This window comes from Rhinolophus sinicus, chromosome 14 (assembly GCF_057876585.1).
Source record: "Rhinolophus sinicus isolate RSI-liver-muscle chromosome 14, RSI-T2T, whole genome shotgun sequence".
NCBI classification, from domain to species: domain Eukaryota; kingdom Metazoa; phylum Chordata; class Mammalia; order Chiroptera; family Rhinolophidae; genus Rhinolophus; species Rhinolophus sinicus.
In genome coordinates this window covers 131,513,032-131,528,631 of record NC_142514.1, presented here as the reverse complement: position 1 = coordinate 131,528,631, position 15,600 = coordinate 131,513,032, and the positions used below count along the sequence as shown (strand labels likewise).

At 38.7% G+C, this 15,600-nt stretch overlaps 1 protein-coding gene across 19 annotated transcripts in view; it reads right to left on the bottom strand.

Moving 5' to 3' along the window:
• The window catches only part of DLG2 (discs large MAGUK scaffold protein 2), a 1,894,072-nt gene that overhangs the window by 853,794 nt on the left and 1,024,678 nt on the right, over window positions 1–15,600 (bottom strand). The window contains exon 1 of one of the 19 annotated variants that reach the window (XM_074335671.2): window positions 14,437–14,915. The exons of 17 other annotated variants lie outside the window; for them this stretch is intronic. In XM_074335671.2, the coding sequence (XP_074191772.2) occupies window positions 14,437–14,514 (78 nt within the window). In that variant the 5' untranslated portion in view covers window positions 14,515–14,915. Of the gene's footprint in view, window positions 1–14,436; window positions 14,916–15,600 lie in introns of those variants that run through there. One more of the 19 variants, XM_074335674.2, reaches the window with a different exon arrangement.

Below are 15,600 nucleotides of genomic sequence, written 5' to 3'. Positions count from 1 at the left end.
CTCTTTCTTTGAGTGAAGAAATAAATTGACTTTTGGATGTCTACAGCCCTGCTAGGCTAGTGATTTATCACTGTATCCCTACTTTATAGACGTAAAAACTGAGCCTCAGAGAAATTAAATAACTTTTCCAGCTGATAAAGGCAAAGTTAATTCAAATGTAGGTCTTTTGGACTTGAAAGCTGATGCTTCCTCAACCAAACAACAGTGTTTTACCAAATAAACTAAATATTGAATGACTGTACACGGCCATATCTTTTTTGCTTACATGTAACTTTCATTATATAAAATAAAGCTCTAGGTTATGATTGAGCTAACTTTATGAAGCTAAATATTGTATATATGAGTATAAAACCAAATATTTCTGGGCCTCAATTTCTTCATCTGCAAAAAGGCTCTGTTATATATTATCCATAATAATCAGCTGTTAGTATTATTTGATATTAGTATAATAGCTTCTAGCCATAATAATACATGATTGTGAACTGGGTTCTTTGGGTTTAATTATGCTGTTTCAATAGCCTACCTCAGTCTGGGCACATGATGCTCTTAAAAATTTATTTGATTGACTGTTTGCCATCACAATTGTGTCACTTCTCATTAAAAATGTCTTGACTGAATAAGGGTATAAAGTTGACCACAAGGTTTCTTTCCTCAATGCATGTTTCAGGTTTGCCAATCTAAATGCATAAGAAAAACAGTTGTGAACTGACTTTTTATCTTTATAACTAGTTACACATATTATATTTTCCCAATTTTATCCTTCGTTGGTATAGCTAAACCATCCTAACAGTTATCATCACTGTCAAAGTCGTTTTTACATCAGACCCTCAAATTAATAAACGCTAAGGAAGAGTTTAATTAGCTGAAACCTAAATTGTCATTATTAATTTACTAGTTACATTACAATACCTTGTAAAACATTTATGGTGCAGTAAATGGAGTACTCACTTTCCAGCGATCACATGGCATAGCTAATTTACTATACAACTAAATATTTAATTACTAATCTTAGCAAAGCTAAAGGTACTCAGCTAAAATTAAATTGCATTACCAGCTTTGAGAGGGAGATTGGAACTAATGTAAATTAATCAGTAGATTTTACTGAGCAGGTCAAATGTGAAAAGTCTGAAAGTTTTTACATTAAGACTATATTCAGATGGGTACAGAGCTTCTGTTTGGGATGATGAAAAGTTCTAGAAATAGATAGTGGTGTACAACATTGTAAGTGTGCTTAATGCCACAGATTATAAACCTGACAGTGGTTAAAATGGTAAATTTTATGTTAATGCATATTTAATTACAGTAAAAACAGACTATATTCAAGTTTGATTATTGTTTTCCTCATTCGCTACACAGCGTAATTCTTGAGTACTGAATAGGCCCCGTTCACCATCACATCCCAGCTTCCTAGCATTGTAAGGCATCTAACAAATGAATAAATTTATGATTGTTGAGATTTTTTTCTGCCACTTACTCAAAGATAATGTCTAGTTTCTTTAAAGAAAATACTAGGTAATACGTAGACTTATTGGGGTGATCACTTTGTGAGGTATATAAATGTTTAATCACTATGTTGTTTTGTACACCTGAAACTAATAAAAAGTGAAAAGAAAATCATTCTGTTTCATAAAGGCATACTATTTGCTCAACCAGTGATGAAAATATATAAATTTAAATAGGTATGATCGTGAAAAAGAGGCAATACACAAGCTAGAATGCAGAATGTTAATTGAAATGCAAAAGTAAGCCATCTTCTGCTATTGAGTGTTTTCCTATCCATGAACAGTCCCTAAGAGCACAGAAACACTTGGAAGTATCTATAACACTGATGATAGCTATTGATTCCTTTCCAAAAGCAGACCTGGTGTTTTAGGAAGACAGAAGTTCATTATACTAATTAGAGGCCCTTGCCCTACCTCCTCAGAGGATGTTCTCTTGGGTAGATATCAAGGCAGACACACATTAATTTTCAAATTAATGACTTAACAACCCAAATGGCAGCAATCCTGAGCGTATATGGTGAAATCAACTGCTTAAATCAGGGCTGCAGATACAAGTCACCTTCCAAAAGCCCTGCTCAGAAAAGTTCAGGGTTGTGTTGAGGCAGTTTTGCTTGCTCATCCACGCTGATGTTGCGGAGCATGAGATAATGAAGTGGGTCCCAGTCATCCTACTATGAGTCAAAATCAGTGTCAGAGTATGGGATGGAAGAATTGGCCACTCATTTGAGAGTTTCCACAGAACTGCACTCACCCCCGGTCTCATTCCTTTAAATGGATGGTCCCATTGTATTTATTAAAAGCACTTAGGTAATGTCAGTTATATAGCCAATATTTCTTCACTCCGTCATCATAACAACCCTATGAAAGAGGTACTATTATTCTCACGTTATAGATGAGGACACTGAAGCACAGAATGTTTAAGTAACTTTCTCAAAGTCTCACAGTTAGCAAGTGGCGGTGCTGGGATTTGAACCCAGGAAGCCTGGATTCAGAAATTGTATTCTTAAATACTCCACTGTTCTGTCTTGATATAAAGTAATAGAAGCATTAAAAATAAGAGTTTGTTTAACTTAAGGCATTTTTCTTTTTGTAGAAGAACACTATGCATATCCACATGTGTTACCTAAGAGCATACTATGTGTGTTTTCTTCTAATCTCAGAGAGTGGCACTCTGTGAATGAGAGATATGCCAGGTGGTTTGCAATCAGGCATGACCCCACAAGTCTAGAATGCTAAGATACAGAAAAAAAGTACAGAGGGTCTGGCAAAGCAAAAGAAATGAAAGTGTTGTTTATACTCCTAGAGCACCCCTACATATGCTCTAATTGTATGTATATATATACATATTTGGGTTTTTTTTGTTTTTTTCTTTTTTCCCTAAAATATACCTGAACTTCCCCAGCATAGGGACCATGGTTTGATCATTTATGGGATTCATACATCCCAGCATAGTATTATTTAGTTACGTGAAAGTAACTGTTTGCTCAATACCAGGGGTCAAATACGTGTTCCTCAAATCGTTAATTGGCTTAAAAGGCCACAGGTAATTCATTTACTTGAATTTTATTTTCCTGGGGTCAGCCTGAAGTCAACCTGGAAACATGGAAAAAATAAGCTTTGAAACTCTTCAGGACCACCAGATAGGTGAATTGTACTAAATTAGAAGACAAAAAGCATAAATTAATCTGAAGTGTATTTAAGTTTGTTTTATAAAAGGCATAGTGCAGTTCATAACTGTCAACAAGCACCATTTCATTATACTACGTTTCATCCCGATTTCCTCAAAATACCGGTGAAATGACTGAAACTAAAAGAAATTCTTACTTGTGCTATCACATACACCATTTCCATAAAGCTCTTGCAAATTCTAGAGATATGCTAGGGGGAAAAAAAAGAACAATTTTAATAAAATAATGGATCATATGTGAATTAAACATGATACTCAAAATGCTACACTTGGGGAGTTAACAGAATGTTATACGCGAAGAGAGAAAGAGGCGAAATGTCCTATAACATCCCATACCGTCCATAAATGAAATCTGAGAACACTGAAAATGGTGATAACAATGAAAAGGATTACTTATGGAATGAAATGGAAAATAGAAATAGATTAGTGAAGATATTTGCATCTAAAAATCTCAAAACTGTTCATCTTAGAGCAGAGGTAATAAAGATGGTTATTTCTAAGAAATAGATCCAAAGTGGCTCCATTCAATTCACAGCAGGAACAGCCAAAGCAGCAATTAATGCAACCACTGGGGTGGAATTGTTTTCCAAATGCCATCCTGTTGGATGCCTTAAAAGAAAGAAAAAGAAAGAAAGAAAGAAAGAAAGAAAGAAAGAAAGAAAGAAAGAAAGAAGGAAAGAAAGAAAGAAAGAAAGAAAGAAAAGAAAAAGTAGAAGCAGGGTTCAGAAGTCATGATAGATTTGGATTAATTTATTTACTGAAAATGTCATCAGAGGTTATTAATACCACCATCCAATTATACAAATACCACCAATAATACCTTTGGCGAAACGGAAGGACCCTATCAGCTGCTGTTTATTTCAGACAGCAAGGACAGTGTTTGAAACTCCTGGAGATGTGATCATGGGAAATAAATGTAAGGACATGCATCTTAATTATGTGGAGCCACTAAGAACCAATCGACTGCCATTCGAAAGATCTGAGGTCAAATCCCAAAAGATTAGCTGAGTGAGAAACTTCCCAAACCTCAAGTTTCCTGTAGAAATGGGAAATAATGATCACGGTGGTTAAGAATGTGGGCTCAGATCCAGGTTCCCTGGGTTCAAATCCTGGCTTTAGAACATGCTGTGTGTCTCTGGGCACATTAATTGACCTTTCTGTGCCTCACCTGTACAAATGTGGATATAATTTATCCCATAGGATAATTGTGACTATGAGCTGAATTAGAACTTGTAAAAATATTAGAATAGTGACTGTAGCCCATAGTAAGGACTCGATAAGTATTCATTAATGTAACTATTATCATTTATAAAGGAAGGTTCTTTCCAGTTCTGAAATTGAATGTCACATTGCATGGAGCTCTCCTCTCCCTTTTTTCCCCAAGACCCGAATAAAGCTACAAGGGTGATGGGATACATTCACCAGCTGGGAGATGAACACCTTGAGTCATTCATCACATACCACTTCACTTCGAATGAGAAGCTATGCGCCTTTACTGACATTCACAAAACAGAGAATCGTTCATAAAAACCACACGGTGTGGTTTGAGAGAGGGGAGGTATGAGAAAGGCGGGGGACGGGGGAAACTTTTTATAAGGATGATCTCAGGTTTATTTATTAAAAAGGAAATAAAAACCTAGAATTCCCTCAAAGTCAGCATACTGACAACTTTCACTTGTCCTCCTCAGTAAGTTTTTCTCCTCTCATCAGTGGCAGAGATAAACTTACACATCTCCTCACTCGATAAAACCAAAATGGAAGGACAAGTCCATTCTGAAGCCCAAGGGAGTAGTTGAGTCAGAGGAATCATCAGTGAAGAAGTTATCGAAAGCTGTTTTGCCTTCTTTCTGAACTATGCAGAGTACTACAATGAATGGGAGAGAGCCAGGGAAAAAGGAAGGAAGAGGAAGGAAAGAAGGAAGGAAGGATTAAGTCTTCTGCGATGGACCAGATCCTGTACATGCAGTTTTTAATTGCATTAAAAGATACTCAAGGATGGTTATCACCATCTTTTAAATATGAGAATACTAACAATTTGGGAGATGAAGTTATTTGCTCAAGGTCACCCAACCAGTACGATACTGAGTCAGATTCGAACTCCAGTCTTTACTCTCTCACGGCCATACTGTTGCTCCTGGGTGCAGCGACAAGAGGAGTCACAGAATGTATGAAGGAAAGGGGTCAATAAAGGTGACAAAAAAAACCTCTACAAGGAGCTCAGAAAACAATTCAAGGAAAGTAAGTCCAAGGCCAAATGGTGTTCAGAGAAGGAGAAAGAAAATCTTGTTCTTTTTCTCTTATACCTCCCCAAGCACCAACCAACCCCCTCCAATGCCCGTAACTCCAACAAACTGTTTCGTCTCCCACAGCACATCCATGCTCGCCCTTCCTGTGCGAGGGGACTGCCGAAGTTTCTAACTTTAAATGGCATAGTACGATACTGCCGTGGGAGTGAACGCCATTGACACGGACTCCTGACCTCAGTGTTCATTTCATCACTCCTTGCTGTGAACTCTGGTACAGTCAGAAGCCCTCCTCGTAGCAGAAACGTTTTCCCACACTCAATACTGAGGAACTATGGAGTGAGTAGTATGCAAAGAAAATCACATCTGTTTGTAAATTAGAGTGACCTAGAGTAACAAGTAGGTGCGGAAGGGAAGGATAGTATTTGATAAATTTTATGTTATTTTCTTTATCAAGTTTGCCGGATGGATAGTTAGCATTCACTGCCCCTTGTTCTGTTGGTTAGACCACAGAACATGAAGACAAGCACAGTGAGCTTCCAAAAACAGCTCATTTCCTTCCCTGTATCCTCTATTTCTTCCCACTTTTCTTATCTTACCAGTTTTAATAACCCCTCCTCCCTCCTTCATGAGAGGCTGTTGATCCTGCGGAGGCTGTGCATTTATTAGAACTTGCATGCTTTACAGACAAAAGAACACAAAACTGGTGACATATTTCTCTCTAGCAATGATACCCTGACTCCAGAACTAGAAAATCAGTCCTTATTGTACATCACCATATATGGCCATTAAGGCATCACGACATATTAGTCCACTCGGGCTGCCATAACAAAATACTATAGACTGGGTGGTTTAAACAACAGAAATGCATTTCCTCACAGTTCTGGAGGCTGGGCAGTCTAAGACAAAGATTCTAGCAGGGTTTGATCTCTGGCAAGAGTTCTCTTCCTGGCTTGCAGATGGTCACCTTCTTAAGTGTCCTTGCACAACAGAGAGAAAGAGAGTGATCTCTCTTCCTCTTCTTCTCAGGCCACCAATCCTATCAGATTAGGACTTCACTGCTATAATCTCATTTAACCTTAATTGTCTCCTAAAAGCTCTATCTCCACATCTTCGCATCCGATCACACTGGGGGCTAGGGCTTCAATATTATGAATGGGGGGCGGGGCGGGGGGGGGAATTTAGTCCAGGTGGAGTGGGGATTCTCTACTTAACTAAAATGTTCATGTTTAAAAGGTACAAGAAATAAACATTCATGCTCAAACAGGCCTGTAGTCTTTTGGCATATAGGACAAAGCAGCTGAATGACATCATAGTTTTAAGTACCATTGTCAGTGGTTGAAGAGAATTCCAGTATTCTGCTGGTTGTTGTTTATTTCACTTCAGTGTTAGTGGCATGGAGAGTGGGAAAGAAAGAGAACCGGAGCCTCCAACCTCACTGCTATAAAATGCCTCATATTCCCTCTTTCTTCAGAGAAAAAAGGCAGGGAAAAAAAGAAAAGCCCTGAATGTCTCTTACCTTGACTTTGAAAGTAGGTAGATTCTCCATTATTCTTCTTACTAATGCTTAAAGACATTCCAGGCCTTTGGTGTATATTCATTCGACATACATTTTCTTAGTTTTTCTTAGTGCTAGGCATTGTGCTAGGTGCCAGGAGCACAACAATGAATGAGACCAAATCCTTCCCTTAAGGACTCAGCAGTCTTATAGGGAAGCAGAATTAAAATCAAAGAATGTTAGAATGGAAGGAATCTAATTGCAGATGAAGAACTCAGTCACAGAGAGATTAAGAGATTTAGCCAAAGTGCTACAGGTGGTTGGAACAGGGCCAGTAAACACACAGGCCTATTGACCACTAATCCAGTCTTTAGTCCTGTGCAACTCAGAGTCCTCCATAAAAGTTAATCATGCAACCAGGATTTATTTAGGACCTACTATGTGCTAAATGTCCTGGTTGAATGCGACAGAATTTATGGTTTAATAACTGAATTGACTGAATAATTTGTTTGGGAAAAATAAGACTACCTCAGATGAAAATATCAGCAAATACTACATTGCATCATTTAAAATGAGATGTTTCTCTATTAACCCCATAAATACAATACATATGCAAATAAGATGTATACATTATCTGATTATCGAATTTATCTTTACAACATTCATCATGGTTGAGATAATCTCGCTGGATAGAAGAGTTTCTCCTTCCATCTTCATCCCTTAATGTAATACCACTGAGTGATACCAGGTAGAGGAAAACTGCCCTGAAGGTAGATTGAAGATAAAACAAAACAAAACAAAAACAATCATTTTGCATCTAAAGTTCTGTAAACTGGACTGAAGATACACTATCTAGACATCTGGTTCCAGGAGGCCCCCCAGTGAGAAATCAGGTCTTATTTCCAGCCACACAATTACACAACACAGACGAAGAACAGTCAGATGGGAAGATGGCTGTTGTGTTGGTCTATCCCTTCTCCATGTCACTGGTTCACCCAACCCAAGAAAAGTGTAAAGAGCACGTGGTCTGAGTGGTTAGGGTGACCAGCTCTGGATTCAGCCAGACTTGTCTCTGAATTCTGGCTCCACTACTTTTGACCTTGGGCAAATTTTGTAACATCATACATCTCAGCTTTTTCATCTGTAAAATTAGGGCTAATAAGATTACCTTAGAAGTGTAGTGAGGATTAAATGAGACGATACATGTCAAGTTCATGTCACAGTGCTGGAGTCAACTACTCAGTAAATAGGCATTACTATGTTACATTGGTTTTGTGACCTGCTATCTTCCTCTTCAACCTGCTCTCCCCTCCTTCGTTTTAGCCATTCCTTTGATCCTGTCCTTTCCCTTTGTTTCTCTCCCTGTCCTGCTAATGTCTGTGCCTTGTGCTCTGCCAGGGTGGACATCAGTGCGGGGCCCTAGAAGAGGTGCTATTGGCCATTGTGCAACATGATGCACCTGCCAAGTGACCGGGGAGAGCTCCAGGGCTGCATTCAGTGTGGATAAACACCTGTCCTCTGTGTCACCACAGCTAGACAGACAGTGGTGCTGAGTCATGCTGCTGCTCATAACCGGTGAGATCCCAGACTCAGAAGGCTCTAAGACAGGGACTCGCGAGGACTATCTGCCCATCCCTCTCTCTCCAGGTCAGGCTACTCTTTAATCTGCCATGAGGTGGAAATAGACGCAGAAGATTCTATCATTCACTGAGGGCGGAAGAATCCATAACATCAGGATGTGTCTTCTTATCTCTAAGCTAAATTTCAGGTTTTGCTTTCAAACATACCTTTTAAATGCATCTTTTATAGGGAAAAATAAACTCGCTATCTAGCTCATTATAAACACACATCATATGTACCGTATGATATAAGGTATATAGTATTAAATAATATGCAGCACTCTGTATGTATGTATGTGAGTACACAGACACATACACACAGGGTATTATTTACTGATTAAAAACTTGAGAGAGTTTTAGAGTCAGACGTAGTGTCCAATCCCAGCTCCCTACTGGTGGTGTGCTTTTGCTCTAAAAACTGATAAAAAATATTAATGATCTCACTAGAAACTTGCATTAGCACAGTTCTCAGCTCATAGAATTCAATGAAAGTTAACTACCATTGTTGTTGTTATTTAGACCTATAAATATATAGTGAGAGGCCACTTCTTAAGTTTTATCTTCTGCAAACTAAATGGGTCCAGTTTGATTACTTTTTTTTAACTCATTTCTTCCATAACCTTCAATTTCATTTTCCCTCTATTCATTTACCTTTCTAAATCCAGAATAGGACTTATAAGGCCAGTTGACTCTGATTAGCACAAGATAAAATATATGATATATTTTAAGGTTATCTATGATATTTCCCTATGCCAACTAACCTGATTTATAGAGAAATAAAAGTTATTCAATAGCAAGTGTATAACTTTAAATACTTTATATTAACTCATTTTACCCTCAAAATAAACTCATTCATTATTCATTTTTTCAGCAATGCCATACTTCATTGATTCTAAAGATACTTTTTTTTTTTTACATTTTAACATCTCTGAAACCAAGATATGTCTTGAAATTGATGATGTGTTATAGTTCCATTGACAATCTTTTTTTACTTAGTAAGACATGAAGTAATGGTGCATCTTGCAACTGAGGACAACCTAGAGTCAATGAAATAGGGTATGAGAAACAACCATGTTCCAGGCATTCTCTTAGGCCCTAGAACTTAATAAACGGGATTGAACAGTCCTTCTTTCAGAGAATCAACATTCTGATGAGGAATACAGAAAAATAAAAGATGATTCAACGTGTAAAACTGTTGTGAGAGCTAATGGAAGATTCATTCTTTGGTGTGTGTGGGGGGGGGTGGGGGAGGGCTTGTAGGAACAGGGAAAGTCTCCTAGTGATGGTGATGTTACACCTCTAAAGTTGGAGTGCAATTAGTGAGGGGTATGACTAGCCTGTGGTTTGCTTGTCAGCCCAACAGGATAAGCAAAATCCTAGAAGCTAGAAAAAGCATGGAACATTCAGGGATTTGAACGTAGTTCAGAATGGATTTAGAGTGTCCATGGAAGAGGGGCAAGGTGTGATGGCAGCAAGGAAAGCAGAGGCCACATCCTGATGGGCCTTGTAGACCATGATAAGGGATTTGGACTACATCCTGAGGACGCTGGGGTTCTACTGAAGCATAGGTGCTACTTCCATTTGCCAAATGAGAAAAATTGAGACCTAGAATAGCCAAATGATTGGCTTTAGGCTGGATAGCAAAGCACAGGACTAATTTAATTCCCTCCCTCTAAGTCCTCACCTGAAGACAGATATTCTTTATGTGATGCCAAGATTACCCAGGACATTAGTCTGTCTCATTGGCTATACTGCCAGCAAATGCATTACTAGATTATCATTTATTTTAGTTTATGTTGAATTAATGTATTTGGTTTAGATGGCAGGAAGGTAGAACCAATGTGTTGGTTCTTAAACATTTCTTTAAGGTGAATACGGCCTCATGTTAGGATATTTGGGTCCAGTTACATCACTTGTAGTTTACATATCACTGCCAAGTTCATCCACAGTTGTGTCTATTAGATGATAGATATTGATGCCAGTCTTTTCTAAATGCATCATGCATCTATACTTTATGCTCTATACTTTATGCTCTATACTTGAGAAAAACAAACAAACAAATAAACAATTAAATTAACTTTAAAAAAATGAAAGAAACAATGCTGATGGGGAAGAGAAGGTTCACAACTTCAAGGTTTTTATACTCTTGTATATTATTATGCCATCAGAAATTGCATTTCAATTTATCTTAAAGCTTCTTCAGCTGCCCTTTTAGAGTAATACAATCTCAGGATTGACTACATTAAGCCATTTAAGATGAAATGCAACAAAAAGTTATAATAGGAAGACACTAACTTTTGAATTGAGTACACAGGATCAAAAAGAAAGAACAATTATTTGAGTGAAGATATTCTATTCCAGCCACGCAATCTTGATTCATATTATCACATCTAAAATAATCTCGTTCACAAAGCTTGGTGGTATGCACAAATTGCCTTTTTAATGAAAGGATAACAAAGAGTCGTTTGCTTTTCTTTTTTAGCAAAATGACAACATGAATCACCTAATTTCTTTGACTCGCCCTAAAAAGAGAGTGTATCTATAATTGCCAAGCATTTAGGTCCATTTTGATCAAAGGCATCTTCAGTTTCTATAGGAGAAGCAATGAGTACAAATGCCATGTTGAAGTTATGATGATATGAAAATTACTAGCTATTTAAATGAAATAGTAGGTGCCAAGATGATAGCTTGCTACCCTCATCCAACTAAAAAGGACAAAGAGTGTAAAGTCTTTCTTAATAAGACAGACAACTCTCTATTCACGATAGCTTAGGCACAGTCTCATCTAAAATAAGGTGGTTAAGTTATAGGATCAGTAACTTTGATTCTGTAAACATCATGACTTTGGAATTCTAATATCAGAAGAGGGGAACAAGATGAAGAAATGGTTAACCTAATTCAGACAAGACCTGTGAATGACAGGTGGATGGAAGAGAATGCTAGAGATTCAAGGAGTCATTTTTAGAATGGTAAACTCAAATGCAAATTACAGCACTGATATTTACTATTAATTCTGTGACCTTGGGCTAGCTAGCTACAATTCTCTCTGGGACTTAAGAAAAACAATTTCTACTTCATAGGATTGCTGGAAGATTAAATGAAACACTATGCATAAAGCAACTGATGCATAATGTGTGTGAATAGGGACTATTGTTAATATTATTTTCGTGATTATTATTACATCCCATGCTTCTATTTAATTCTATTGGCATTAGATGAAGTAAACAGTAGACCAGGCAACCATGAATAAGGCATAGCACATGTTTGGGGATGGCATTTAGGCTTGCACATTCCCAATTAGCTTTTCAATTAACCCCAGCCTTGAGGAATATAGTTCCCACACCATACCTGAATGTTAAAATAGGACTGATGGTCTATGGTGGGTACAGGTTATTTTATGAGAGTCAAGAGGAAATAAACTATGCTACCTATTGCAAAAAGAAGCCAAAATTTACAGAGGTTACTGAAATAAAATCACAGTCACTGTCTATTATACAGGTTTATACCCCAAAAGCTAAAACATGCCCTGAATCTATCAGTAGCCCTCTTACATTTAACTGTACTAGTCATTCTCAAAATAAAACTCAATATTAATCTCATTTTGTTATTCTTCCTCCATTTTACAATACAGCATAACAACATATAGTCAGCAGCTCTTTATATCCCCCCCATATTGGCAGTTATATGATCTCTGATGTTACTTTAATACTTTATATATAATTTAGCTTACAGTATCATTTGCTAACTGTCTTCTCAGTTATAGAAAATATTATTATACAAAATAATAGGATCTTGTTATGCAAAATATTAATTCACAAGAGTTGGTTTAGATAAGGCATGTGATAAAATTAGGTACACAGAATAAATAAACTATTTACATTCAACAAACATTGTTCAAGGTAGCACACCTTTTAATTCATTCCAGGAACTCTGTGAATACAAACTCCATGAGAAAAAAACTGAGATGCTATTGTCTTGTTAGGTATGATGAGCGGGGATTCAAAACAAACTGCTCCTAGCTCCCCTGGCTAGGCAGGGGCATCAGGTTTAATAATTTTTCCTTAGTCTTTATCACAGACAGCAACACTTTAGTGCTCTAATGTGATGTCTTTACTCTCTAAGCTAAATAAAGAATTTAAAACCCTTACCCCCACATTTGGTTTCTTCTTACCTGTTCTAAGGATTAGCCAGCACAGAAATGAAAGGGGGATATCAGAGGCCCCTTACCAGCTTCTTCCCACACTCAAGAAGCAGAAGGCTATGTTACTTCGTTAGAGATCAACGTCCTTTTAGGTTCTACATACTGAATTCCATAGAGCTGCTTTTCTCCACACTTAGGCCCAAGCCTGAATTAAGTGTCACTGGGAGAGTCAACTTTTCTTTGCATACTAATGTGGCATAAAGCATTATCTTCTAGTGGCTTTCAGAGCTATTTGTGGTCCCTGACAGTCTTTTCATCCATGCAACCTATAATTTTCATAGAAAGAAGACACTTTTTTCAAAACATTTGCTCCAATAAAAGACCTACTTACAAGTTTCTTTCTTTAAAAATTCCTTGAGAAGCAAAGAAACAAAACCCAACTGCTCCGTATGTATGGTGCTAGTACACGGTAATTAGGTTTGCAGTCTTTCTACCTCTGATATATAGACTAGGAAAGGGATCAATTCTACTTCACTCTTGCCTCCTCTTCCCCCACCAAAATGCCATTAAATAACAAGTTGGTAATCGTTCTACAATCCTGAGATCTACACATTCGAAAAGGCTGCAACCCTCAAGTCAGAACTCCAATGATGTTTTCTCTTTTCACTCTACACATAATCGTCTCTTGGTTTCTCACTGGATTCTTGTTCTTCTTATCAACATTCCCACTCTGAGGGAACAAACAGCAAGTTAAAGTGAAGGAACCTTTGCAGTTGAGAGGGAGGATGGAGCCACAGGCCAGAGTAGCCATCTCAGGGTCAATCTTAGGAGTAGATTGAAGGCAGAAAGGAGATTGGAGTAAAGATTGCATCCTCAGAGTAATATGGAAAATCTCCGTTTCTCAAAATTTTGTTACCTTTGGAAATTTCCCCAACACCTATCAAATTGGATACTGATTTTTCTAAATATAACAGTTTGGTCAATGCTCTGAAAGCATAGGACAAATTAGAGATACAAGCTTGTAATGAATCTTAGGAATTACAGGCCATTTTAATTTCTTAGAGAAAGATAACTAATTAGGTAAATCTACAGAGAGGTTCTCTGGAAACAACTAGTCAGACTGAATAAAAGAAATACAAAGCCATTCTCTAAATGGCTATGACTATCTGATTACAAATATAATTCTTGCGCATTGTAAACACTTTTTAAATGATGGCGTTGTTGATTTGGAGGAAAAAAAAAATGAAGCACCCCTGTGGAGTCTGGTCAATGTTACTGAGAGTCCAGAATATGTGTTCCTAGGACACACACTAAGACGCAAGTACTGAAGAGAGGCTCAGGGATTTATAATGCCTCCTTCAGAACCAAAGATCATAGTCATGAAAATAATGCAGTATAGCAACAAGTTTACTACAGAGCTCTCCGAAGAAGCAAAAATTTCAGCTGCTCTATTGCTTTCACCCCATGTCATTTAAAGGATTGTTAAGTCTCTGTCCAGACACTCTCTCAATGGATGATTCCACCAAATATTTTGAGCAGCAATGATCCTGTTTAACCCCAAATCCTCCCCTCCCAGGTAGCTAGGCTCCAAGAGTTACCCCTTCTTTCCGGGGAATGGACCTCATCCCCAGTGAGAGGCACGCTCTCATCCCAAGCTAATAAAGGCTGCGTCTGTGCTCAGACTAGCAGTTCAGAGCAGGCAGTGGCAAATCGGAAAGGGAATCTTCATCCCCACTTATTCCCTACCTTTTCTGATTTCGCCTTCCTGGCATTGTGCACGAACCTGCGACCCAGCTTCTTGGCATACCAGATAGAGGCAAACATAGCGATGCCAATTGAAGGAATTCACAACGAAGCTGCTGCACAAACAACTTCCCACCACGGCTCAGAGACAAACAGAATCAGGCTGGAGCTGTCACTCCCAGGCTGTTGCTTTCTCGGTTCCTCTCATGCTGGTTAGCTGAGGGAGAGGGTGGGAGGAGAGAGGGGGTTGGGGGGGAAAGGCAGTCCTGTTTGGCCAGTCTGCAGGTATATTTACATCCTGCCAGCAGGAGGTCCGGGCGAGGCAGGCGCTGCCTTCCTAGCCAGCACACACACACACAACCAGTCAGCTAAGTATCTGCCTGCAGTTCGTCGGCACCATCACCACCAAACTCCATGTGTGTCAGGAGGAAGGGAAGCTGCAGCCAAGTCGTCGGGGTGGCAGCTCACCTCTGGCTCTAGGCTAGGCAGTTGCACTCCTCGCTCGGCTTCCCTGTGTCTTGACAGTACGTGCTGGCGGCGGTGGCAGCTTATAGACAGACCTACATACAGCCTCGCAGGTGAATCAGCCAATACAAGAGCTTCCAGGCACGGGGGAGAGGCAGGGCAACCAGGAAGGAACCTAGCCCTGGGGGCACAAACAGGTGTCCCTGGAGCTTGAATTCTGCTCTGATCCTCCGAGAATATCTGGCTGTTGGGGTGGCTGGAAACAGAAGTGTCCTTCCCCTGCCCCCTCCTCAACTACTTACGGTCCAAGAAAAGTCTTATCTCTGCTAATTAGGCAGCCTCACCCATAGCTTGCAAGAGCAACGTTTTCTTTTTTTGGAGACTGGCCCGGGACAAAGGACAAAGCGAGCAGGATGAAGTGTATTCCCAAATACCTGAACTAAGTTCCTTAGTTTTCAAACTCATTGGTTCTACCTCTAAAGCATCTGGGGTCTAGTGTATGAACACAGGTTTTTGGCATAAGGATTAAGGATGGGGAGGACCTTAAATCTACCTTTAAACTAAAATAGAGCTATCTACTACTTAAAAAACACACACAAAAAAACACAAAACCTGAGTTTTCTTGCAGTGATAGCCAATGTTAATGATGAATTGTAATATTACTTTGGGGAAGGTAAATTTATGATTTATGGCACCTCTTAA